At 39.2% G+C, this 24633-nt stretch overlaps 2 protein-coding genes across 3 annotated transcripts in view; both read left to right on the forward strand.

The window, feature by feature from the left end:
- wdr90 (WD repeat domain 90) overlaps positions 1-13796 on the forward strand; it is a gene marked incomplete at its 3' end in the record, with an annotated part of 31806 nt that extends 18010 nt beyond the window's left edge. The window contains exons 36-43 of the mRNA XM_079260583.1: positions 1816-1987; positions 10323-10445; positions 10614-10782; positions 10984-11114; positions 11706-11849; positions 13202-13318; positions 13447-13525; positions 13639-13796. Of these exons, the coding sequence (XP_079116709.1) occupies positions 1816-1987; positions 10323-10445; positions 10614-10782; positions 10984-11114; positions 11706-11849; positions 13202-13318; positions 13447-13525; positions 13639-13796 (1093 nt within the window). The remainder of the gene's footprint in view (positions 1-1815; positions 1988-10322; positions 10446-10613; positions 10783-10983; positions 11115-11705; positions 11850-13201; positions 13319-13446; positions 13526-13638) is intronic.
- Positions 13797-15071: 1275 nt separating this feature from the next.
- rhot2 (ras homolog family member T2) lies at positions 15072-24577 on the forward strand. 2 transcript variants are annotated; one of them, XM_079261329.1, is made up of 19 exons: positions 15072-15236; positions 15847-15905; positions 16511-16592; positions 16760-16803; positions 17167-17220; positions 17342-17394; positions 17716-17824; positions 18017-18118; positions 18222-18320; positions 18411-18519; positions 18619-18739; positions 18930-19014; positions 19145-19290; positions 19402-19502; positions 21525-21655; positions 21776-21856; positions 21946-22068; positions 22862-23064; positions 23224-24577. In XM_079261329.1, exons 1-19 carry the CDS (start codon positions 15200-15202, stop codon positions 23339-23341), a joined length of 1857 nt encoding a protein of 618 aa, XP_079117455.1. In that variant the 5' UTR covers positions 15072-15199; the 3' UTR covers positions 23342-24577. The 2 variants fall into 2 exon arrangements, with proteins under 2 accessions (XP_079117455.1, XP_079117456.1); XM_079261330.1 differs by lacking the exon at positions 17167-17220.
- Positions 24578-24633: the final 56 nt, after the last annotated feature.

The raw sequence follows: 24633 nt of genomic DNA on the forward strand, positions 1-24633 counted from the left end.
AAGATTAACTTAAAGGTTACATGGCCTGACATAGCCTTACAAAAGATACAGTTAACAATTAAAACTCTTATTCTATTTACTCTTAATGACAAAAATGTGCACTGCATCAATTGAAGTCACCACTGTCATTTTTGTAGTCAATTCCAACCATTCGTGAGTATATTACCTTTTCTGATGGTAATAAACTCACAACTGCCCAAGAAACATTTTGTATTTCTTCATGTCTAAGCGTACCTTTAGAGCCGAGCAATAAGGTGTCCCCACCATTGTACCTCATAAGGCTGTCTCTCTGCCAATAATTTAAAAGGTGAATGTGTTGTGTTGACTTTGGATTCAAAACAAAGAAATAAACTAACAAATACAAATTGAATAATAAATAGCTTGCAAAGATTTGATGCCTTATTAAAGAGCTATGCCTTGACTGAGTCAGATGAAGAGTTATTAATAATGACTGACTGTGAAGGATATTTTCAGTGCATTAATGATTATAACTGATCATTTTTTCAGCGAATGGACAGAAAAAATGGTTTCAGTGTGCTATTTTCTCTGGGTGAAGTGTCATCATAATGTCAATTAAAGGTTGCGTGTTATGCCCCTTCCTAACATGTTAATGTAAAAGTCGCATGTCTCATGTTCCTGAAATGTACCTTTTAAATTCCAACTTTTCAGCCCTTTTTCAAATTCACTAACTGCAGTTTTGAAACCAAATGAACTCCTGCTGTCTGCACCCAGTTTGTCCTGTTTTATCATTGGATATCGTCTCCTCCCGATGGTGGCTTGATGAAAACTGTGTCCAGGAGCAGCCTAGGCTGGATCACTTCATTATGCAGCATGTCCAACTTACTTCAGTGTAGAGTGCATGAGGGCTCTCTGAATTTGCTGCAGCTAACAGAACATTTAGCTTTAGCCAAAGCAGAATCAACTCTGGCACTAAGAATAGGGATGGGAAAGGTTTGAGACAACTGTTCAAAGGTAGAAAGTGGGTCTAAGGAAATCATGTCCGAGCTAAAAATATTGACTTTATTTTTCCAAAAATCACATCACTACTGTCCTGATGATGATGGGATGATGATGCTGTGTGTATTTGTCTGTGGATTGAAATTTCTTATGAATTCACAATTCTTATAACAGATGGACCAGCTTTTGTAACAAAAACATACATGAAAATGTTATTTTTTTGCTCTCGTGTATCTTTACACTAGAAGATTCAAGAGTTTTATTACACTACTTTTCTTTACTACAACAGTACACACATCAAGCCTTTAGTGGATATAGCTCAATAGAAGAACATCTCATCTGTAATCCTGTCATCAAAGAAGTCACTTTTAAATGGACACATCTAAGGGGAAATATATTATATTTGTGGTTTGGAAAAATCCATTAACAACTTCAATGGACAGAATCTGAAGCTTTTGGACAGTCTCTCGGTGTGGCTAGAATTTGCGTACACTACGTGCAAAGATGTTTTAGAAGCTGAAATATTCTGCATCATTCGTAAGTTCCCCTCAAAGAGTGGAAGGACATTTCTAACTTTTTTCTAATTTTTTGTTTTTATTTATGTTTGCAAATTAAATAAATGCCATCTCTGCTCGGTCATGTATCACAGACTACTCGGTGATCACTGAAATATCAAATAGATTTTAGACAAGTTTACTCCTTTTTTGGTGTCTTCATAGATTGTAGGTTGTTGTTCCTCTTTGCGCTGGATGATAACAGCCATAAAATAAGCCCAGAACAAATCAGTAGACAAGCTGACATTTTTATTTTTTTTATATTTCATTTTCCTTTTTTATCTCACCTGTATGTGTTCTTCAGTGGAACAACAGTGTCCGTGGAGCAAGAAATAATGTTGGATGGGATGACTATAAGTGCAGCTTTTGATAGCACAATGGACATGGGCATCGTTGGCACCACAGCAGGAACCCTCTGGTACATCAACTGGTCAGAAAACACCAGCATCCGTCTGGTCAGTGGGCACAAAACTAAGGTAACCAATGGAAGTTTTTGAAAATGAAAAATAACTTCATGCACATTGTGAGTCTCCAGATGGGAGTGGAACCTAAAACGTACAAGTTGGGGTTGGGGACATGTTAATAGAACTGTAGCGACTTCCACAGTTGCTACCTGAGGCGACGACTGGGTCCGGTCTATTTGTTTGACGCGCTGTTGATGGTTCCCATAAATGACGCACATAGGTCGCAGATATCGAGGATTTATTTATTGGAAGTGTTACATATACTGCCTGATGATCGGGTACGATGTTATTTCACCAGCATAATATGTCACAGTGTGCAACGTCAAGTATGTATCTAGAGCGGTCAACAAAAATTACAGCTTCCCAGCCCTCCTCTCTAGCAAAAAACCCTGAGTGACTGGCTGACAGTGCCCTTTTAACTCCTCAGCCCTATACCGCTCCACATCCACGTGACCCTAATTCATATCACCATGACAACAATATCAACAACATCAACCATCCACCAGTGATAATTCCCAACATAAACTACATTTATGGCTCCTACACACCAGCCCCTTATTATAGTGATGTCACATAATAATCAACCATATTAAAACAAATAGGAGACATAAATACATGCAAAAAAAAACCACAACAACAAAAAAAAGAATCTAAAGAGTCCAGACACAGTCAAAGTCTGACCATATAAAGTCCAAAAGTTCAACTGTTATCTGCTTCCTGCAGCAAACACAGTTTTGTGATGGGTCGGTCCAGGCAGCTGGTCTGAGTCTTGATATGAACTCGACGAACAAATCCTCTTCGATCTGGAAAAGTGTCCATCACTCTTCCCATTGGCCACGAGTTACGAGGTGCAGAATGGTCCATGATAAGAACAAGGTCTCCCACGGCGAGGTTCCTCTTCACTCCTGTCCAACGCTGACGCTCCTGTTGTTCCAGTAGATATTCCTTTACCCACCTTTTCCAAAACAAGTCAGACATGTATTGGACTTGTTTCCACCTCCTGTGTGTGTACACATCTGTGGGTTGGAATACTTTTGGTGGAACAGATGGTGAGGTCTTTAACAGAAGAAGGTGATTTGGAGTTAAAGCTTCCAGGTCATTTGGATCCAAGGAGGCTTTAGTTATTGGCCGGCTGTTGAGGATGGCTTCAACCTCACACAGGACCGTATGAAGACACTCTTCATCCAGATTTTGCACTTTCAAAAGGGAATTAAGCACCTTTCGAATTGACCTAATCAATCGTTCCCAAGTTCCTCCATGATGTGAGCCTGCAGGTGGATTGAAGCTCCATTTAACTCCTTTCTGCAGAAGGACATCATTCACTTTCACCTGATTCCATTCTCTAATCGCAGTCCTCAATTCACGTTCTGCTCCTATGAAGTTGGTTCCATTATCGGAACGTAGTTCACGAACCTGACCTCTTCTCGCAATAAAGCGTCGGAGTGCATTAATGAAAGAATCAGTATCCAGCGATGACGCAACTTCAATGTGAACAGCTCTGATTGCAAGGCAGGTAAAGATGACCCCATATCTCTTCACAATGCTCCTCCTGCTCTTTATTTCAAAGGGTCCAAAGTAGTCAACTCCCACTCGAGTGAATGGAGGTTCATCTGGAACGATTCTGTCATTGGGCAAGTCTGCCATCTGTTGGTTCACAGGCAGGGCGCTTAGACGTCGACAGACCATACATTTAGAGAGCACCCTCCTTATGGCTGTACTGACCCCAATCATCCAATACCTTTCCCTCAGCTTAGACACCATGTGGTTCCGACCACCATGTCCCACCTCCTGATGGATGTGTCTAAGCAAAAGCTCTGAGATGTGTTGATCCTTTGCAAGTATTATGGGATGTTTCACCTCAACAGGCATTGATGACCTACTGAGCCTGCCGCCGACTCTCATAATTCCATCTTGCAACTGTGGGCAGAGCTTACGAAGATGGCTGGATTTCACGATGAGCCGTCCCTTTTCCAGGTGGGATAGTTCCTCAGTAAATCCCTTTCTCTGGCTGAACTTAACGATGGCACACTCAGCTCTGTCCAGCTCTTCCACTGAAAGACTTCTTAACACAGTTTTCCTTTTGACGTTGATTAGCGGTGCTTTCACAGAAGATTCCAGTTGTTCTCTGCCGACATCAGACTGTGATAGGATCCGTTGTAATTGTTTCTTCTTTCTTACTTGGGACACAAGTAAATCTTTAAGCCTTAAAATCCAGGCCACGGATTTCTTTAGTTTTGTCCAGGAGGAAAAGTACTCCAACAGGCGTGTCACAGGATCTTCTTCAGTCTGCACAACATTCAGTGCGCCAACTGTTTTTACCTCAGGATCATCTGGGGGCAGCTGATGGATGTCGTCTGGATTGACAGGCCACTCACTCAGAATGTTGAAGAAACTGAGGTCCTGACAACCACATGGTATCATTAATGAATGTGTCCACTTTCACACCTCTTGAGGCTATATCTGCTGGATTACTTGCAGTATCCACATATCTCCATTGTGCCGCAGATGAGACCTTTAGGATCTGTGAGACCCGGTTTGCCACAAAGACCTTGAACCGTGAAGTCTCATTCTTGATGTATTTTAGAACAGAAGCACTGTCTGTCCAGAAGACAGAGCTCATAAGGTCCATTTGTAACTCTTTCTTCCAGAGCACATCAAGTCGGCTGGCCATTGTTGCAGCAATGAGCTCCATTCTGGGGATTGTGACCGACTTGAGAGGAGCAACACGAGCCTTTCCCATCACAAATGCACAGTGTAGCTTTGAGCAACAGTTCTCAGACAGCAAATACGTCACTGTCCCATACCCATCTTCACTGGCGTCACAGAAATGATGCAACTGGGCTCTCGTGATTTCTCCAAATCCTGCAGGTTTCAGACATCTACTGACCTCAAATCTGTCCAATGAGTGGAGCTGCTGCAGCCATTTCAGCCATCTTTCACAGAATGCTTCTGGCACAATGTCATCCCAGCCAATATCCGTCCTGCACAAGTCTCTTAAGATCTTCTTGGCAGTTAAAACCACAGGGCCCAGCATCCCAAGAGGATCATAGATAGAACTGATGATTGAGAGGATTCCCCTTCTGGTAAGTGGTCTGTCTTTCAGTGCAATCTTGAACGTGAAGGAGTCTGATTTTATGCTCCATTGCACACCCAGAACTCTCTCTAAGACAGGTGAATCCAGCTCCATGTTCAGCTCCTCCATACCTTTAGCTTTGTGGCTTTCTGGGATGTCTTTCAGCACTTCAGGTCTGTTGCTCATCCACTTGGTTAAAGAAAATCCTCCCTTAGAGCACAGAGAGACCAACTCTTGACATAATGAAACTGCTTCCTCCTCCGTTTCTACTGATACAAGACAATCATCTACATAAAAACAGTGCAATAGTTTATTCACAGTTTCCTCACTGTAGAGATGTCCAAAGTCCTCAGCACACTTTCTGAGTGCGAAGTTAGCACAACTAGGTGATGATGTTGCACCAAACAGATGTACTCTCATCCGATACTCAGATGGTGGTTGTTCCACATCACCCTTTGGCCACCATAGGAACCTCAACAGATCTGCATCATTGGTTGGGACCAAAACTTGATGGAACATCGACTCAATATCACCCATGATGACAACAGGCTCCTTCCTGAATCGTGTGATGACTCCTATTAGGGAACTAGTGAGATCAGGTCCCTGTAGAAGTTGGGTGTTCAAAGAGGTACCCTGGTAACTAGCTCCACAGTCAAACACGACCCTGATTTTTCCTTTTGTGGGATGGTAAACACCATGGTGTGGTATATACCACACTTTGCCATCACTACGATCCAGCTCTTCATCAGGCACCTTCTCTGCATAACCTTTAGCCAAAAGATCATTCATGAATGTGATGTATTCAAAACAAAATAGTGCATCCCTCTGAAACCTCCTTTTCAGAAGGCTTAAACGTTGTTGAACAACCTTTTTGTTATTTGGCATATTGATGGAAGAATTCCGTATAGGTAATGCAATCTGGAAATGTCCATTCACCTGTCTGGCAGATTTTGTGATGAGTTCCAGAAATCTCTGATCTTCTCTTGACATTCCAGGCTGCTCATCAATTTTGCTTTCTGGAAAGTCATTTTTGAACTGTTGCTGCCAAAGCTCATCCAAATTTGCAACAGAAACTCTATTGACTGTTATGCATGGTTTGTCCTGATTAATGGTCTTTCCACAGTCTCCTGAAAGTGGTCCATTGACTGTCCAGCCCAGTCTAGTCCTTACTGCATATGGTCCACCATCAACACTGCACACCACCTCTAATGGCTCCAGAGCCCTGGGGATATTAGTTCCGATTAGAAGTTCAATTCCTGCATTGATTTGAGGCAAATTGATGTGTCTTAGATGTGGCCATTTCTTAATATCCTCTTTTGTTATATTTCCTGGATGAACAGGCATGGATTCCTGTGTGTAGACCTTTGGCAGCTCCAGAAACTCATCTCCGACAAGTGCTGCTACTTCCAGTCCCAACACTGTGTTACTGCTCACAACTCTTTCTTGTCCCATGGTTCTAAGGAGAATATTTCCTTTCCTTCCCACTAGATGTAGCTTGTGCATCAGGCCTTCAGTGCAAAAAACTGCTGTGCTCCCCTGGTCCAAGAAGGCATATGTTGTTATAATTTTGTTCCCTTTCTTTGACTTTACTTGGACGGGTACAATAGGCAGTTTACATTCCTGGTCTCCAGCCCCTGTAAGACCACTTGACATCAACGTGCTGTCCACATGTGGCTGTGTGTTCCTATCAGTCTGTTCCAATGATGCATATTCTTTATGGAGGATAGTGGGATGCTTCCGGCTACACTTGGAACAGGAAATCCTTTTGCGACAATCTTTACTGATGTGTCCTATACACAAACAGCCGAAACAGATGCCATTTCCCTTTAAGAAGGTTATCTTCTTCTCGTGTGCCATTCTTCCCAACTGTGCACATACATCCAGCAGGTGTCCTCCTCCACAACAAATGCACATTTCTCTTCCAGTTTGACTGGTCTCCTTTTCCCTTTTCACAGACTGAGATTTGTTCTCCACAGATTGCACACTGGTGGCAAAGCTAGTTCCTCTATTTCCTGGTCGATTCTGGAATTTAGGTTTATTCATTCCTTTAGTTTGTGATGAAGAAGGACAATCTTGTATATCACCGAACACAGGATCTGTCAGAATCCTTATTTGTTTTTCAATGAAATCTGCAATGTCTGTAAATTTGGCTCTTCTTTGGTGTTTCTCCTGTAGTTCACAGACGTGACTCCTCCATCGGTCTCTGAATTTATATGGAAGTTTTTTAATGATGTTAACCATGTTGGATGGCATGTCCAAGTCGTGAAGATACTGCACGTCCTCCATAGCATTACAGCATCCTCTGAGGAAGAGACTGTAGTTCTGAAGAGCTTTTACATCCTCTGTTTTTATCTGAGGCCATGAAAGAGCTTTGTCCATATAAGCGGCTGCCACCTTCTGTTCGTTGCCATAGTGTTCCTTTAACAACGATTTTGCTTTGAAATAGCCACGATCTGGGTTTATGTGTTGACAGCTCCTTACCAATTCCTTTGCATGGCCTTTTGTATGTTGTTCCAGAAAATATAAACGATCACAGTTGTTGTTTGTGTTGTGCTCAACTCCATCAAACATTGGAATTTCTCTTTTTGGAAGCACTGAAAGTCCTTGCTGTTGGATCAAGAGTGCTGTTATTTCATTTTGTTTCCTCATGACTCCAATGACATCACCTTGTGGTTCCAGCTGTGCAACAGCATCTGCATGAAATTTATTTTGTCCATGTTGATCAAGTGAGATTGGATGAATTGCAGAATATGAATGAGGATGATTATTTGAAGGAACTTCAGTCCTCACTGGTTCTTGTTTGCTTTTCTGTTTGGCTCCAAGATTCATTTCAACAGTAGTTGCTGTACTTTGATTTGGACGAAGGAGAGGGATGAATTCATTTGCGTTAGCATTGAGTGGCTGTTTCACTTGTTCATTTTCAAGGTAGGAATTCATTCCGTCTGAAACCTTTGATGATCCTTTCCTGCTTATGGTGCTTTGAGTTTTAAAGACATTAAGTTTCGCCATTTTTTCAGCTATTTCAGCATCCAGTTGTAGCTTTTCCTTTCTTTTGCGCAGTCGCTCTTCCTCTTCTTCAAGTGCATGTTTTTCGTTCAGAAGTGTCTGCTTAATGGTTAAAGCTGCCAACTCAGCTTCAGCCACCAGACGAGCAGAAGATGTTGAGGATCTTGATGAGGAGGTTTTATAGCTTCCAACATTTGAAACACTGTCACTTGGCTTGATATCATCCTCCTTTTCTATTGCTGTCTTTGATGGGAAATTTGTTGACTTCTTTCTTGATCCAGTTGCTGTATAGAAACAGCTGGGTTTTGTTCTTGTTCACTTATCCAGTTTTCAGTGTCCTTTAAAAATGCATTGCTGTAATTCATGATACTCGAAAACCATTCTTCTTGTTTTGTGATTTCCTCCTCAGGCATCATAAGCAGCAATTCATTGTGTAAAACAGGCCTTCTCACAGAAAACCTTTATATCCCCCATGTTCTGTTTTATTTCTGCAAGATTTTCATTTTCCTTCATGAGTTCTTTCATTTTTGGTATTAATCCTTTAATTTTATTGACAACCCTTTTGCGGTCATCTTGTAAATTTGCAATTTTATTGAACAAAGCCTTTTCAGTGAGTTTGCTTTCCCTTTTCCACATAGTCCACGTCAGCAGACAGGGCCGCACCACCACCTATTTGACTCATGATTCCTTTGTTTTTTCTTCTTTTCCTCTTAAGTTTTCATTAAACAATTGCATCCCCTGTGGGCAACAACAGTCATAATTCCATTCAACAGAGCGGCATCTTTATTGTCCTTTAAACATCATCCAAGCAGCGCATTTAAAGAGGCGAAGTGCGGAGTTTAATCATAGAGCGCAGTCAGCGCAAAACATCCAGCACCATATCCAACATTCGTACCTTTATTCTCCCGGAGATACTCCGTCGTTTAACGATATGTGGCTTGCTTTTCACACAGTCTGACACAGACATCCACAGGTAGGCTTACCTGCGCTCCTTATGAATATGTCGGGTGTGGCCGCTTTACGCGCGCTCTCCTTCAGATCCGCGCTTACTTGGCGTCTTCCTGGTTTCTGTGATCTGATGCTGCTTGTGATGATTCTTTTGTAGATTGCCGTACTTTTGTTGACTAAAAGATGTAGCGACTTCCACAGTTGCTACCTGAGGCGACGACTGGGTCCGGTCTATTTGTTTGACGCGCTGTTGATGGTTCCCATAAATGACGCACATAGGTCGCAGATATCGAGGATTTATTTATTGGAAGTGTTACATATACTGCCTGATGATCGGGTACGATGTTATTTCACCAGCATAATATGTCACAGTGTGCAACGTCAAGTATGTATCTAGAGCGGTCAACAAAAATTACAGCTTCCCAGCCCTCCTCTCTAGCAAAAAACCCTGAGTGACTGGCTGACAGTGCCCTTTTAACTCCTCAGCCCTATACCGCTCCACATCCACGTGACCCCAATTCATATCACCATGACAACAATATAACATCAACCATCCACCAGTGATAATTCCCAACATAAACTACATTTATGTTGGGAATTATCACTGGTTCCTACAAGAACGTTTTGAAGCGATCGTTATTATCATGGCTATTTTAAGTTGGATAGAATCTTTAATAAAATAACATGATGTAATCTTGCTTTTTTTTTTCTTTTTTTTTTTTAAGAATAAAAACCCCAGTAGCTTAGCGAAGTGACTTGAAGTAATGTATAAATATTCACAAACTTGTAGGTATGTGTAGTTCCCCTTTAGCCTTAAACGAACATACAGTGGATTACATATGATACAGACAGACATCAGTAGGAGATACATCATATTCATTGTCACCATCACTATCTCTGTCAGTGTACCAGTTTGAAGCAATGCTGTATATTTGGGGAAAATGAGAAGTAAAAAGACTATCATAATTAAAAGTGGTGACCAATAAAAGCTACTGTCGTAACACTATTCCTTTGGTAAGAACTAAGATGTTTAATGTGCTATAAGTTTATTGTACATTACTGTAAATATGGCAGGCCTGGGGTGACAAGGTTTATTGTTTATCTCATTATACGGTCCTTTCTGAAATTATGAGGTATTTTGGATCCAGCATTTTTTTTTTAAACATTTATTATATCAAGTTGATTAGTTATTTTTTAAGGCAGCAGGAGTTTCTGTGGAAGCTGTGGTTTTCAGAAGCCAATGCTGCCAAAATGTGTGTTTAGATAAGAGATTAAATTATTTAAATTGCTTTATTTTCTGCATGCTTTCTTCTCCTTCAGGTTAATGATGTCGTGTTTTGCTTTGATGAGAGCCACTTTGCCACATGCAGTGAAGATGGCAGCGTGAGAGCATGGTCAACCTCCAGCTATGAACTGGTGGTGCAGTTCCAAGTGATCAACCAGGTGAGCGAATACATCTTGTATAATGAAAGGTGAAAGATACACTTTACATTCACTTCTTTTTTCAGGCACCAGGTCAAAAAGGTGAAATCCATTGTTGGTGCAAATAGAGGAAACTGTGCTATCCAGCTGTAGATCTGCCTGTAGAACCTATTTGTCTTTCTGGATCAGGCTTGTGGCTGTGTCTGCTGGAGCCCTCCTTCTAGCAAAGATACCACATGTATAGCTGCAGGATACAGTGATGGGACGCTAAGGATCTTCCGACTTGCTTCGTCAGAGATGGAGATGAAACTGCATCCTCATCATGTGGCTGTGACTGCTATCCAGTACTCTGCAAATGGTAAAAACAGAGACAATGCTAAACAAAAAAATCTGGGTTGTTTTATACATGTAAATTCAACATTGATAGCAGAGAGCATTTCCTGGATTTCCAAGGTTGAGTCTTTAAGAGGAAACATTTCTATTAGTTGAAATGGCCTTTGGAAGGAACATTGAAAGTGTAGAGTTTTTATGTTTTATCCCGTTATCTGCCTCTGTTCAGGTCATGTGATCCTCTCAGCTGGGAAGAACGGTCTGGTAGCCATCAGCAGCCCATTGCATGGAGCAACTATTCGTACAATCAAGGACCACAAAGGAGCGACAATTTCCACAATCCAGTGTGTGGATGAGCAGGTCAGCTCGTTGAAATTAGTTCAAAGAGAAAAGCTATTTGAAAAGCAAACGAAGGGAAAGGGGGAAAAAAAAAAAAAAAAAAAAAAAGAAGAAGAAGAAGCAAACATGGAGTTCCTGATGTGAGCCAGAAAGCAAAACACCAGGACACAGCTGAGAAGTAATCATAGAGTGAAACTGGACCCTGACTCATTAGTGTTAGGATATTAAGTCTCCCATAACCTTAAATTTTTGTGCATTCATCTTCATTAAAGTAAAATCACATGGATCCTCATTTCAACCAATGGTTTGTGCTCAGTGCTGTTTGCCCAATTAGAGCAAATCTGTTATCTTGAAAAAATTCCCAACTCCAATATATGCAAAGCAAGGTTATTAAAATTTACTTACTAAACTTACTTAAAAAAAAAAAAAAAACCCATCCAGTAATCAAGTTCATTTTCAGAAAACTTGTCCCACACCGCATACAACTGACTTAACACTGTCATATCGTTTTTCTGATGTGATGCTTTTAATCAAATAACATGTCATTTTGCAGCATCTTGTAAGTTTTTTCATCAGTTTTTCAGTGCAGCCGTTTCATCTTTTCTTACTCAGTGCAAGAAGTTTGGACTGGAAGGAAATGAAATGTGGTTGACAGCCAGTTCAGACAGACGCGTCAGTGTGTGGGCCTCTGATTGGGCGAAGGAGAAGTGTGACCTGCTTGACTGGCTGTCATTTCCTGCTCCAGCCTCTTTTACGGTACGATCTATGTTTAAGCAGTTGTTGAATTAGGTTAAGTTGTAACCTTTCGTGATATTATTTAAGCATTTAATCTATTTCTATAATTTCACATCACTGAGTAGAGGCAAGTTGGTGCATCGAAGAAACTTGCAGACTTGGCACAAGTTAACTAAAGAACAGCAAAACAACTGGAATCAGTTCAGAAACGGTTTATTTATAGTTTTAAGTGGAAAGCAGAAATCAATCAGCAGAAATATCCGTTTTGCACACTCCACTTAAAAACTTCCCTGCATCAACAATTACTCAACATGGGGAAAGAGAAAGCAGGAATTGGCTGAACCAGTTACAGATTGAGGTGATGAAGGTCAGACTGAACTCATGATTGACTGCATGACTAACTCTGCTTCTGTTCTCATCACATTTACTTGTAATCCTGCTGGGTTTTTGTCACACCATTACACGTTTACAGTTTTCTGTCTCCTTCCCACATAATTGTCATAATTTTTCAGATTTAGGAGGATTTTTACAGCAAAGGCTGATTTAAACATACAGAGTGTTAATAGTCTTATTGTGTTTTCAAGGGTAACAACAAAACACTGTTTTTGTTACAGATGTCTTCTTCCAATGCAGGCGTTATTCTAACTGTGATGTGAATTTAGTTTTTTTTATTCTGTTTCTTTTATTTATAAATTTATTCAATCTGTATTTTTTACTGTCTCTCTTCTTCCTGAATAAATTTTTTCCTCTTTAGGGTGGACATGTGGAATTATTTTTGGTTCAAGGTGATGCATGCAGGAAGGTTGAATGTAGATGGAGATGTAGTTTAGGCATTATAGGGGAGTTGGCAGCTGGTTCTGGTAGATTTTCTGGTCTGACATTGTGGTTTTCATCAAGCTTTCAAAGCTCTCTGGGTTATGCTTCAGTGTCCATTTCTCTGGTTTTTTGACACATTACACGCTAATGACTTGAATTGTCACTCCAAACTTTAGTACTGCTGTATTCCTCACACATTTTACTTGTGTCTTGTTCTTGGAAAACATAATTACATTTTACAAACATTTAATTATGAGGTTAATATTTGTCCACAAGCCATTCAGTTATATAATCCTGATAAATTTCTGTTGGGGAGTGAATATTAAAGTTTAATCAAAGCCATCACAAACGGAAACAACATGAGGGAAACATGGGTTAGTGGTGTTCCTGTTGGTCTGTTTGAACTGAACTGGTGAGAGACCTTACACATGGATGAACATGCAAACAATTCAGGATGTAAGGAAGATCTGGAAGAGATCTGTTAGAACTTATAAACTGAACATTTGGGAGAAGAAATACACAGGATATCAACAAAATTCTTGTTTGGTTTTTTTTAGGGTGATAGCCTGCCCCCTAGTCTGGCTGCCTTCTACCCTGGTGATCATGGCCTGGTTGTCTACACAGGCTACGCAGTAGAGAAAAATCTGACTTTTTACAGTCTGGCAAAGAAACAGGTAACACAGTCCATGTGTTGTAATGCACAGCCACTGTACTGAGTTTTCCAGAAACCACACAGGGCAGGTGTTGTTGGCAGAATGCCCACAAGACATAGAGAGGCTCATATTGTTTTCTTTTGCAACAGATAATAAAAACGATTGCCCTGCCCCATTGGGCCACATGCATCAGTCTCTCCAGTCAACTCATTGCTGTGGGATCAAAAGGTGAAACTCTGTTATATAATATTTCTTATCTGAACAGTTTCAGTGGAAAAATCACTGATGCATGTTGGAGATTTTGTTCTGTAAAATTCTCATCATGTCTAATCTTTTGACAGGGCGAGTGTTAAAGCTGGTCAAGTCAACTAGTGGCAGGTTTCAAGATTTCTTGCCGCACAGCGACTCACTGCAGACATGTCGCTTCTCCCCCACTGGGAAGCTTCTTTTCTCCGTCGCCTATAATGAGATCCTGCTTTGGGATGTGCTGGGTCTCTAAGAGTCTCTGATCTATTTTTGAACTTGTGAAAATGTTCATTTGTCAGCAATCACATGTGCTAAGGTCTTAGTTTGTCTTACATTTATTATCCTGTAGAATTTTAGTTTTAATAAGTGTTTTTAGAGAAACTGGTTTAATGGGTTTATATGAATAGAATAAATTATTTTTCATGTGTCTGGTTTTAAAATAAACTTTTTATACAAAACATTTAGTTGCATAGCCAATTTCTTTTAATGGTCTATCTTTTGTTTTTTGACAGGTGTTTGTTTAAAAGCATTTTGCCCATATGTAGTGTTTTCATATCATTCTATTCTCTATTTAAAGAAGGTCAAAACTTGTTACTGAAATAAGCTAAAATTGACATTTAAAAAATAAGCATTTAATGAAAATCATGACATTTCTTTTGAATTGTGGTTCAATGGAAATGTTTTTAGATAAGCAAACAAACATGGACACTGAACTAATATAGTTAGCATCAGCGGTAAACTAATATTTTGTTGAACAATCCTTTGAGGCAATCACTGCCTCTGGCCCCCTGTAGCTATTGTCACAAAGTACAAAGAAGAGAAGTAAATTATGAATTCAATGTAAAGCCTTTTAGTTCCCTTAAAAAGCACAACCAACTTATTTAATTATTATTACTGCAATCTATTTCTCTTAGACTGCTCTAAATGTTGAGGGTATTTTGGCCCGCTGCTCATTAGCAAAGTGCTTATTTGTACAGGACAGTTTGTTATTCATTATTCCTTGTCTTATTTCACTAAATTATATTTTGGCAATTTTTTTTTTAAATTATATTTTTCAGTCTTAAGTTATATGAATGACTAATACCCTTTTAATCATCTAAGGGTATAGATTAATTTTAAGAATTAAAGGTGTGCAGTAATATAAATGAAGAGAATTTGTGACATGAAATCACTTCAGCAATGCTGTGGAATGCACCACATACAAAAGCAGCTACTCCATGCTTTATGCTAAGTAGTGAGTATTCAAATATTTCTATTCTTACAGAATTACACAATACTATATATTTTGTTTATTAAACTTTCAATGCTGGCAGCCCAGGTTGTGTGGGTGTCAGGATTTTCATCTGCTTAAAATACTGCCCTTTTACAATCAAACTAACAATGAAATATTTTATTAATATTGCTATTGATATTACTGATGATAATTATTATTTTATTTTTGTGTACATTTTGTTTTCAGAGAACACAATGTGTCCACTAGAGGGCGTCTTTCTGCATCGTCCTCCTCCGTATGAACCGGAAAGATGGTTTCACCTTGGGTGCATATCTGAAAGTGGCGCACGTTTGTATTTAGCAAGAAATTTGACATTCAAATGAAACATACATGTCTCTGTAGCAGCTCGGCGCGTCTAGTTGTTCTTCGTAGATTGAAGAATCATGAAGCAAGACGTCAGGATACTTCTGCTTGGGGAACGTAAGTCTTTCTCTCTAACAAATCAGAGGCTACACGATTAGCAAACATTAGCTGTTGCAGCTAATTAACTTGTAGCTGAATTGATCTCGAGGATCTTTTGTGTCAGATATCGTCTTAATCAATAACCTGCTATTGCTGAATCAAATAAAATGAGTTTGTGGGTTTTGCACTAAGTGGTTGTTTTTCACATCTTCATTTTCTGTATGCTAGCTTTCATCACTTTTTGCTATAAACTTTTAAACAGTCGGTGTGGCTAGCAGTAACTAAATGCTTTTACTTTAATCTACTTACTGATGTGTTGCAGTCTGGAAGCAACACAGAAAAGATGCCAAATTAAATTATATGTTAGAATAACTTGACGTTGTCTATTTGATAGTGCCACATTACAATTTTCTTCAGCTAAATTCTAGACCGGTGGGTCTATTGCGAGGCCTGATCCGAGATGTTTGCTTTATGCTACACTAACCCGTAGTGTTACAATATATCGCAGTACATGATAATAAGGAACATGTACTGTAAACAGCCTTAAAATGCTCTTTAAGAAATTAAACGGGTTAGGAAAGTTGCTTTGACGATGACTACTTATTATCCTCACATTTTATTTCAACAGCCAAGGTGGGAAAGACGTCCCTTATCATGTCTCTGGTTGGGGAAGAGTTTCCAGAGGTGGTAAGTGTGAATACAGCTTCACAACTTTGATATGTTTTTGCTTCAATTTCCATCATTTTGGCCTCGCATAAACCCCTGCCTCTTGTTAACAACATTAAACACATTTTGTTTGGGTCGATGGGTTTTAATGAATTATGTTTTTGAACTTATTTAAGAGGACAGGTTGATAAAACATTCATTGAAACAAACAGCAACTTATTTAGTGTTATAAAATTGCTAAGATGGCACTTTATTGTTAAATCTTTAGAAATTTGACTTTTATTTTTAAGGAGTGTACATTTCTGCATTTGTGTCGAAATTTGAATATATCTTTCAGTTTCTTTACGTTTGTATGAATGAAACAGTATCTAATGATTTGTCGTAACTAGTCCTTTTCAAACCATTATGCAACAACTTTACCATGACTAAATTAGAATCAGTGTAGTTGCATTCATTTGCACAACCTTCAAGACTTTTTATGTGGCATTAAAAAAAATCCTGCCTTGTTATTTCAAGCCTTGTATTTGGTGTTAAACCATTTGGCTATGTTCGCTGTATGTTGAAAATCTGGACTTTGTGAGTACATGGCTATAGTCAAGGCTCAAATGGTCCTAAATCTTTACTAGGTGCCACCCAGAGCTGAGGAGATCACCATCCCTGCTGATGTGACTCCAGAAAAGGTGCCCACTCACATTGTGGACTACTCAGGTAAATATTGCAAACTCAGCTATATGGCAGCCATTATTAGCTGTGTATATGAGGGACCTCAGTACTTATTGTACTTTGAGATACAAGCTTTAAAACAAGCATGTTTTGTTAAGTATGTTGTGCTGTAAATATTGCATGTGGGTCAAGAATTTTCTTAACTCCAACAGAAAAAGAGCAAAGTGATGAAGTTCTTAGAGATGAGATCATCAAGGTAAATATGTTAAACTATAAACAAACACAGTAAACATGAACTACAGCAGTGGTGAGATTGAGGACCTTGATACAATGTGTGTTTAAAAAAAAAAAGAAAGAGAGAGAAGAAAAATAAAAATAGATAAGGTGTACCCGATCTAAACTGAGCTGTTTTGAGGAAATCCATCAACCCCAAATAAATGTATGTAAGAATTATCTTTATGAATGAATGAATGGAGTTGTGTGCATCTTTCTTTCAAAATTGTCACCAAATCTGTGAGATTTTGTCACTCTTGGCTTTATAAAAGACATCAAAGGCAATCTGTTTTCTGTTTTTGCTATTAAGTCCATATTTTCTCAAATTTGTTTAACCTACCGTCAGGCTAACGTAGTGTGTGTGGTGTATGATGTCACCAATGAGGATACAATAAATAAGGTAATATCCTGTTATTCTGATTATATTATCTAGTACTGAACATAGTTCAGCCTACAGTGTATTGCCAAAGTTTAATGGCTATAGAACACAAATTACATTCGCCATGCTTTTTTTTTTCCAGATTAAAACCAAATGGATACCCTTAGTCAATGGAGATGCAGAGAAAGGGAGCAAGTATGTATCATCCGTGGTTTTGTGTTGAATGGGCTTTTCTTGTCAAGTGAACCTTGACCAACTTTCCATATGTAATGTTGGCTGACTGTAATTTAATTACATAAGCCTCCTTGTACAGTTGCATCATGTGGCCTTTAGTAACATTTAAGAACATTAATTAAATACTTCAGTTGTGTAGTGGTTGCTTTATGTTACAATGTATTTACGCCAACAAAGTCATCACATGCTTGTCTTGTACAGCAGAATTGCCCATATTGTCATGTTGGCTGCAACAAAATCATAAAGGCATTCCTGTAAACTGGGGGTTTGTTGTTCCATCAGGGTTCCTATCATCCTCGTGGGAAACAAGTCAGATCTGCGTAGTGGAAGTTCAATGGAAACTATTCTTCCCATCATGAACCAGTTTTCTGAGATTGAGACGTGCGTCGAGGTGAAGCTTAGTCTTACAGACTTGTGAAATTTCCGTTTCTCTACTGTTTGCATTCACCTGCTAGTTTTATCACTGAGCTGCTGATAGTGGCCTGGTGCACACATTCACATTTTTCTTGCTTTAAGATTGCTTTGACTATCTTATGAAAAATAATCATTCTACTTTTTCTTTCTTTTTTTTTTTCCCCTCAAGTGTTCTGCAAAAAACCTCAAAAACATTTCAGAGCTGTTCTACTATGCACAGAAGGCAGTTCTCCACCCTACTGCTCCTCTTTATGACCCTGAGGACAAACAGGTCAGACATTTTTGGAAATAGCCGCCATTGAGGAATTGATTGTCCCAATCTGGTTATTGAGATATGTGTCTGTAGTCAACATGTAACATATGTTTTTCTGCAGCTAAAGCCATCATGTGTTCGAGCCCTGAGCAGAATATTCTACATTTCAGACCAGGATAATGACCGTATCCTCAGTGATGCTGAACTCAACAGATTTCAGGTCCAGACAGTCCCTTAACATCTTACCAGCTGCTCTCAGACAATGTAGTTTGCTTACTATAAGAAAATAAATTCTGTCTCTTCTTTGTAGAAATCTTGTTTTGGGAATCCTCTAGCACCTCAAGCACTGGAAGATGTTAAAACTGTAGTTTGGAAGAACACCAGCGATGGAGTGCAAGACAATGGCCTGACCCTCAATGGTAGAAAATAGTCACAACAGAGAAAATGTAATTTTAAACTGTTTTGTTAGTGGGGCCCCACTGGACTAATGGCCTCGTATCACCTTTCTTCTTTTTCAGGTTTCTTATTTCTTAATACATTATTTATCCAAAGGGGCCGGCATGAAACCACATGGACCATCCTCAGGAAGTTTGGTTACGACGACAGCCTTGAGCTGACTGATGATTACCTTTACCCAGAGTAAGATAAATCTAGTAATCAAACCATCAAACTGAGCAACTTATTATTTGCACAAATTTAAAAACTTGATTAGAAATAGTTATAAATTTAATTATAGTTCTTTCACATGCAATGTTTTTTTGTGTGTTGAACTTTGATGCCGTCATGTGTAGTTACTTTTGACCCTGTTTTTTTAACCCTGTATTTCCAGACTGCGAGTTCCTGTTGGCTGCACCACAGAGCTCAATCACTTTGGTCATCAGTTCCTCCAGCGGTTGTTTGACAAGTATGATGAAGTGAGTTTTAGACTTTCTTTTTCCGAATTTCTGTATCCAACAAGACTACAATGCGATAAACATAAAATTTTGTTCTTTGGTAAGTGATTACCGTGTTTTGAATAAGTGATCTCTACTTTCTTTATTTTAGGATAAAGACTCTGCCCTGTCACCAACGGAGCTTAAGAACTTGTTTTGCGTATGTCCTTATATGCCTTGGGATGCAGATGTCTTTGTGACTGTACCAACCACAGATGAGGGCTACATTTCTAATCACGGCTACCACTGTCGGTGGATGTAAGTATCTTCCTGGATTACTGAGAGTACTTTGCAGTTAACAGCATGCTCTATACTTTGTAGCATTATATTGCGCTGTTTAAAACCCACCTGTATACCCTTCACATGCAGGCTCTCTGCATACCTTGACATCCACCGTTGCCTGGAGCACCTAGGTTACCTAGGCTACCCTATCCTCACTGAGCAGGAGTCACAGACCGCTGCAGTAACAGGTGTGTGTGGGATTAACTCTGTCAGTAGTACATCATGTTTACCTATTTAAAAGTTGAAGAACTGTTTTCTGAGGAGTATGGGAGACATGGACTCAACTTGACTGCCAGTCTCATACATGGTTGCCATGGGGGCATTTCCTGTCATTATTCAGTCTACTGTAGCCTCATAGGATTCAGGGCACGTGTATTTGCACATGATGGCGTGCATGAATTGTTCACTTTGAGTTGGGAATGTTTAGATAGCACGTGTGTTGACACATTTCTGATTCATAGTTAAAACAATAGTATGCCGTCTACACGTTAATCGACATGTATTTAATTTTAAAAAAAGGGGGGGGAAAGGTATTTATCATTCAGCTGTAATGAAGAGATGCACTGAAATGAAGACAGTTTGCGGGAAGAGATTAAAGACTGTCATATCTTGCCACCATTAATCACACAAATCTGTCCTCTGTAGCAGTGGTTCCCAGCCTGGGGTCTTGGACGCCCCCCCCTGACAGACAGGGTCAGTCAGATTATATTATTTATGATGAGAATCTTTTCTTTGAAAGCAAACTAAGAATGGTTTCAGTATGAGGGACGGCGGAGGGGTTAGTATGTGCATGAAGGGAGTCCTCAAGGAAACTAGGTTGGGAACCACTGCTCTATAGCACTTTCAGATTAGTCAACTTTAGTTGTTAAAGAGCTCACCAAACTGCAAACAGACACTTTTTAATTAACTAGAACCAACTATAGTTCTATAGCAACTAACTATAGCAACAACTTTAAGGTTGCTCGGGTCGCTGTGTAGATCCTCATCTGGTTCAGGCTGTGGTACAAGATCTGCATAGTATAAAGTTTTCAGACTTTCTCACCACCTTGATCAGCTGTTAACTTAAAACTATCTGTTTAACCTGCATCTGCAAACATTGGGAAGCTGCAACCGGCCACTTCATGCTTTTCTTTGTTTATCACACATCCCTCAAATATCTGGCCAATCACAAAATACTTCTCAGAGCCCCACAACAAAAGGCTAGTAAGGTTTTTTCCCTCTGAATTTAAACTCTTATTAACTCATCCAGCCATTTTAAAAAGTGAAAGGTTTACCTGTATTATACTGACGTGTTCAGTGTGTGAAAGTATGGTGATCGTGTAGGAGGGTCAGAGTTGATGTGTTTTGAGTTGGGAACAGGTTGTAACAGAGTTGTATGTGTGTAAGACATGCAACTCAAAACACCAAGCTGTCGTCCCTCAGCTGATTCTACAGTGCTAGTTGTTATGTGTGTGTACTGAGCACAAAATGATGCAGCACTGAGCTTCCTCTGTTTGTTCAGGGTGAATTGCAAAAGATTAGACTTTCATGTTGGGAGAGAAATCTGTTGTTTTATTTACCCCTTTTTATGCTTTATCTGTTATCAGTAATATGATTTAAACCAGTAATTAATTGATAGATGACATGTGATAGATGAGATCATATAAAATGAGAACAGTTATAAAATAAAGATTTTATTTGCAACAAAAACTGTGAAATACATGAAATGAAGACCAACTGGGACATGTTGATTTTCTTACTCTAATGCAGGGATTGTATCCTTTACTACAGTGGTAGGGGGTCCTGGTCTTTGAGAGCCACTGATCTGCAAGTTTTAGAAAGTTTTCCTGTTTTAACCTGATTCTAATGAAAGAGGCAGAACTTGATAAGCTGTTGGATCCATTTAATTTGATTCAGGTGTGTTGGAGCAGGAAAACATTTACAGCATAGTTGAAGACCAGTGTTCCCCACCACGATAATGGGACTTCAAAAATGACTTTTTTTAGTCATACTTCAAGAACATGTTATAAGTACTAATAAGTCCCGAAAACTAAGAAAATACATTTTAACTCAAATTTGGAATTAATAAAAACGTTCTTTATTTTATGTTTCGATCAAGTTTTCTAGTTGTTAAGATGTCAAATTGACTGTGATAAATATCTTGTTTACATATTTTTTGTGTAATGTATATATATATATATATATATATATATATATATATGTGCCTGCAGTGACGCGGGAAAAAGAGGTGGATTTGGAAAAGTGTCAGACTCAGCGGACAGTGTTTCTCTGCAAGGTGATTGGACCACGAGGGACAGGCAAGACCGTTTTCCTCCAGTCCTTTGTGGGGCGCAACATTCTGGTACGCCACCAGCAACCAGTCTGGAGTTGCAGCTCACATAAGCTCATACTAGTCTCCATAATCAAACTTAAAAATTCTGATATATGGCTAATTTTTTTCTCTCCTTCTTGGTTTTAACAGAATAAAGGAAATCCCAGCAGTGCCTTCTCACCATATGTCATAAATACTGTCCAAGTCAGCAACCAGGAGAAATACCTCATTGTAAGTAGCTTGCATGGCGAAGTTGATGGTGACCCTTAACTTCTCAGCATGATTAAATCCTGAACGCCGCTCTTCCTCTTCCTGTCCAGCTTCATGAGGTAGACGTGGAGACGGAGTTCCTGAAGGCTTCAGACGCCTCCTGTGATGTTGCTTGTCTCATGTATGACATCAGTGACCCCCATTCTTTTGACTATTGTGCCAGTATATACAAGGTCAGTTACAAAACAGCATGTAAAGGGTTATTTGTTTGTTTATTTATGGTTTTCACTGTTTGCCTCTTCTTTTACTTTATTTAGAGCTGCTGTTTGCACACAGTCTTCCAAGTTATTAATGCTGTCTTTATGGCCTTTAGCAGTTTCTAACACTTTTCTGAGTTAATTACGAAAGCAAATCTGGAGAGCTGAAAAAGATTGATGAGATAATCCATTTTATTACACAGAATGCCGAGGGAAAGAGACAAAGGCATCATCAGATCAGGGATTTGATTACTGATCTGTTTTCAAGCAACAGAATTAATAAATATGTAAATATTAATATGGAGGTTTTAAACAAAAGGTAAACCATCTTCCACAGCTACCATGACTCAGAAAACAGACTGGGATAAAGGTTTAAAGTAGCTAGAAGGACTAACTGAGGTTAATCAATTAAAGACAGGTGTAGGTTGAAATTTCTCCAAATCAGTGCTTCTCTGGATAGAAGTATTTTAAGTGGTCCAGGTTTTTTTTTATCCATTTAGTTTTATTTAAAAAGAATCTGTCATGTCATGCAAACGTGCAGCTCAACGTTGGTGTCAAACTTTAACCATCTTGGTGTTATAATGATAAAAAATTATGGAAAACCTCAAAATATATAAAAATGATTTAAAACTTGAAATGCAACTAAAACATACTGGCAATAATGGCTGTTTCCAACATCATAGTTGTACATGACCATGTTTAAAAAAATCCTATTCTTGCTTTTCTTTAACTCCATTGTTTAATGTTTTTTAATGTATCTGTAATCCAGCAACATTACATGGAGAGCAACATCCCATGTGTGCTGGTTGCCTCCAAAGTGGACCTTCCTGAAGTCAAGCAGTTCCATGGGATGACTCCAGCAGAGTTCTGCTACAAACACCGTCTGCCTCCACCGCTGCCCTTCTCCAGCCTGTTACTCGACTCCACCAGCAAGAACATCTACACCAGGCTTGCCTGGGCAGCAATGTACCCGTATGTTCAAGTACTACTTTCTAATAAAAACAGGGTTTTACTAAAGTTAAAGATGAGTTGCATGTATAATCTAAGATTTAATGTGCTCATGTTTCTTGATGATGGTATCTGCTTTTAATGTGACTAACCCTCTGCATTTTCTTTTCCTCCCATCTTCAGACACCTGAATGGTTCAGACATGAGCAGCACATCGTTCTGGCTGAGGGTGGCGCTGGGCTCTGCTGTGGTTGCAGTTCTTGGTTTTGCCATCTACAGAGCTGTAGCCAGACTGAAATGACCAACAAGTAACCTGGTGACTTTTTTTTTTTTTTCCCTTTTTCTTTTAACCTCCATCCATCAAGACCAAACGTCTAAGACCAGATCCAGAATCACTGCGTCTGATCAGAAGACACATCACACTCGCTACCGTAAAGGCTCCCAGGAAGACATCTCCCATCCTGTCTGACCTCTTCGCTTTGAAGTCATTTGATCACAGCAGTCAGGAGGCAATTGGATAGTGGTGATCATGTTATTCCACATGCTGCCAGCTTTTTCTGCCTTATATTGTCTAACCAGGCGAAGTAGGGGATACCTTGTCCGTGCTTAATACACAAAGAGCTGCTGTTAATGTTGAAAAAGGTGCTTTATGGGGAGGAGCTGCAGGAAAATTGTGTCAAGTCTCCTGCTTCCCCCTGATATGTAAGAGTGTAAAAGGTTACCTCTTGCGAACATGCTGTGTTTCTGACCATCACAGGTAAGATGCCAAATTGACTGGAACCAAAATGGGAGTATTAGAATAATTTTTAATAGAGGACATCCTGATTGACTGCTTCCCAAATCTCCAACACAGACAATGCTTTTATTTTTGCCCAGGACAAAACAGAGTGAAGATATCTATCTGATTGCCAAATAACTTGATCAGCAATGAGTAGTTTTAGCATGTTATCTGTCCTTTAGGCATATCGTTCAGCCTGAAAATGAATTATGTTTAGCTTGAATCTTATTGTTAAAATGTTTTTAGCAGTAAGTCTTCCATGAAAATGCTGCAACGCGAAGAGATTTCTCTTTTTGCATGAAGAAAAACTTGCTTTTATGAGAGGTGGGTTTTATTAGCATTAAGAAATGTCTCCAGTTGAAGAAGTTGAAGGCTTGAAGATGATGGTTTAAAAGAATGAAAATGGGGTCAGACGAATCTGACTCTAGTTTCCCTCTGCTCTGTTCACATCAACATAGAATTTATTTTATAGATACAAAAATAGACTGGTAATGTGTGCTTTCCTGTTCTCCTGCACCTGACATGTATGTTTGAAGCCATCTGCCATTGTATTGTTTCTCCAAAAGAGTTGACTTTGTTGCTTAATTCATTTGAGGACATGTTTCTGCTGGATGCAAATCTGTGACTTTTCAAACAGTGTTTTCTTACTGAAAGCAAAATGCCTTAGATGCTTATTAAAAGACCAGACTGAGCTGTGAGTTCTGGCAAAAAGACATTTGTTGAGATGAAAAGCAACAAATGCTGTGACTAATATAATAAATCTGATATCAGATATATTTGAATCTCATATACCTCATATATCATCAATGTCAAGA

Source organism: Telmatherina bonti, assembly GCF_933228915.1.
Source record: "Telmatherina bonti genome assembly, chromosome: 21".
NCBI lineage: Eukaryota > Metazoa > Chordata > Actinopteri > Atheriniformes > Telmatherinidae > Telmatherina > Telmatherina bonti.

Bases quoted from the DNA above. Each gene is read 5' to 3' on its own strand.
- rhot2 (XM_079261329.1), top strand. From the start codon at position 15,200: ATGAAGCAAGACGTCAGGATACTTCTGCTTGGGGAAC. The intron at 15,237-15,846 runs GTAAGTCTTTCT...TTATTTCAACAG, and splicing joins GATACTTCTGCTTGGGGAAC to CCAAGGTGGGAAAGACGTCC. The intron at 18,119-18,221 runs GTCAGACATTTT...GTTTTTCTGCAG, and splicing joins ATGACCCTGAGGACAAACAG to CTAAAGCCATCATGTGTTCG.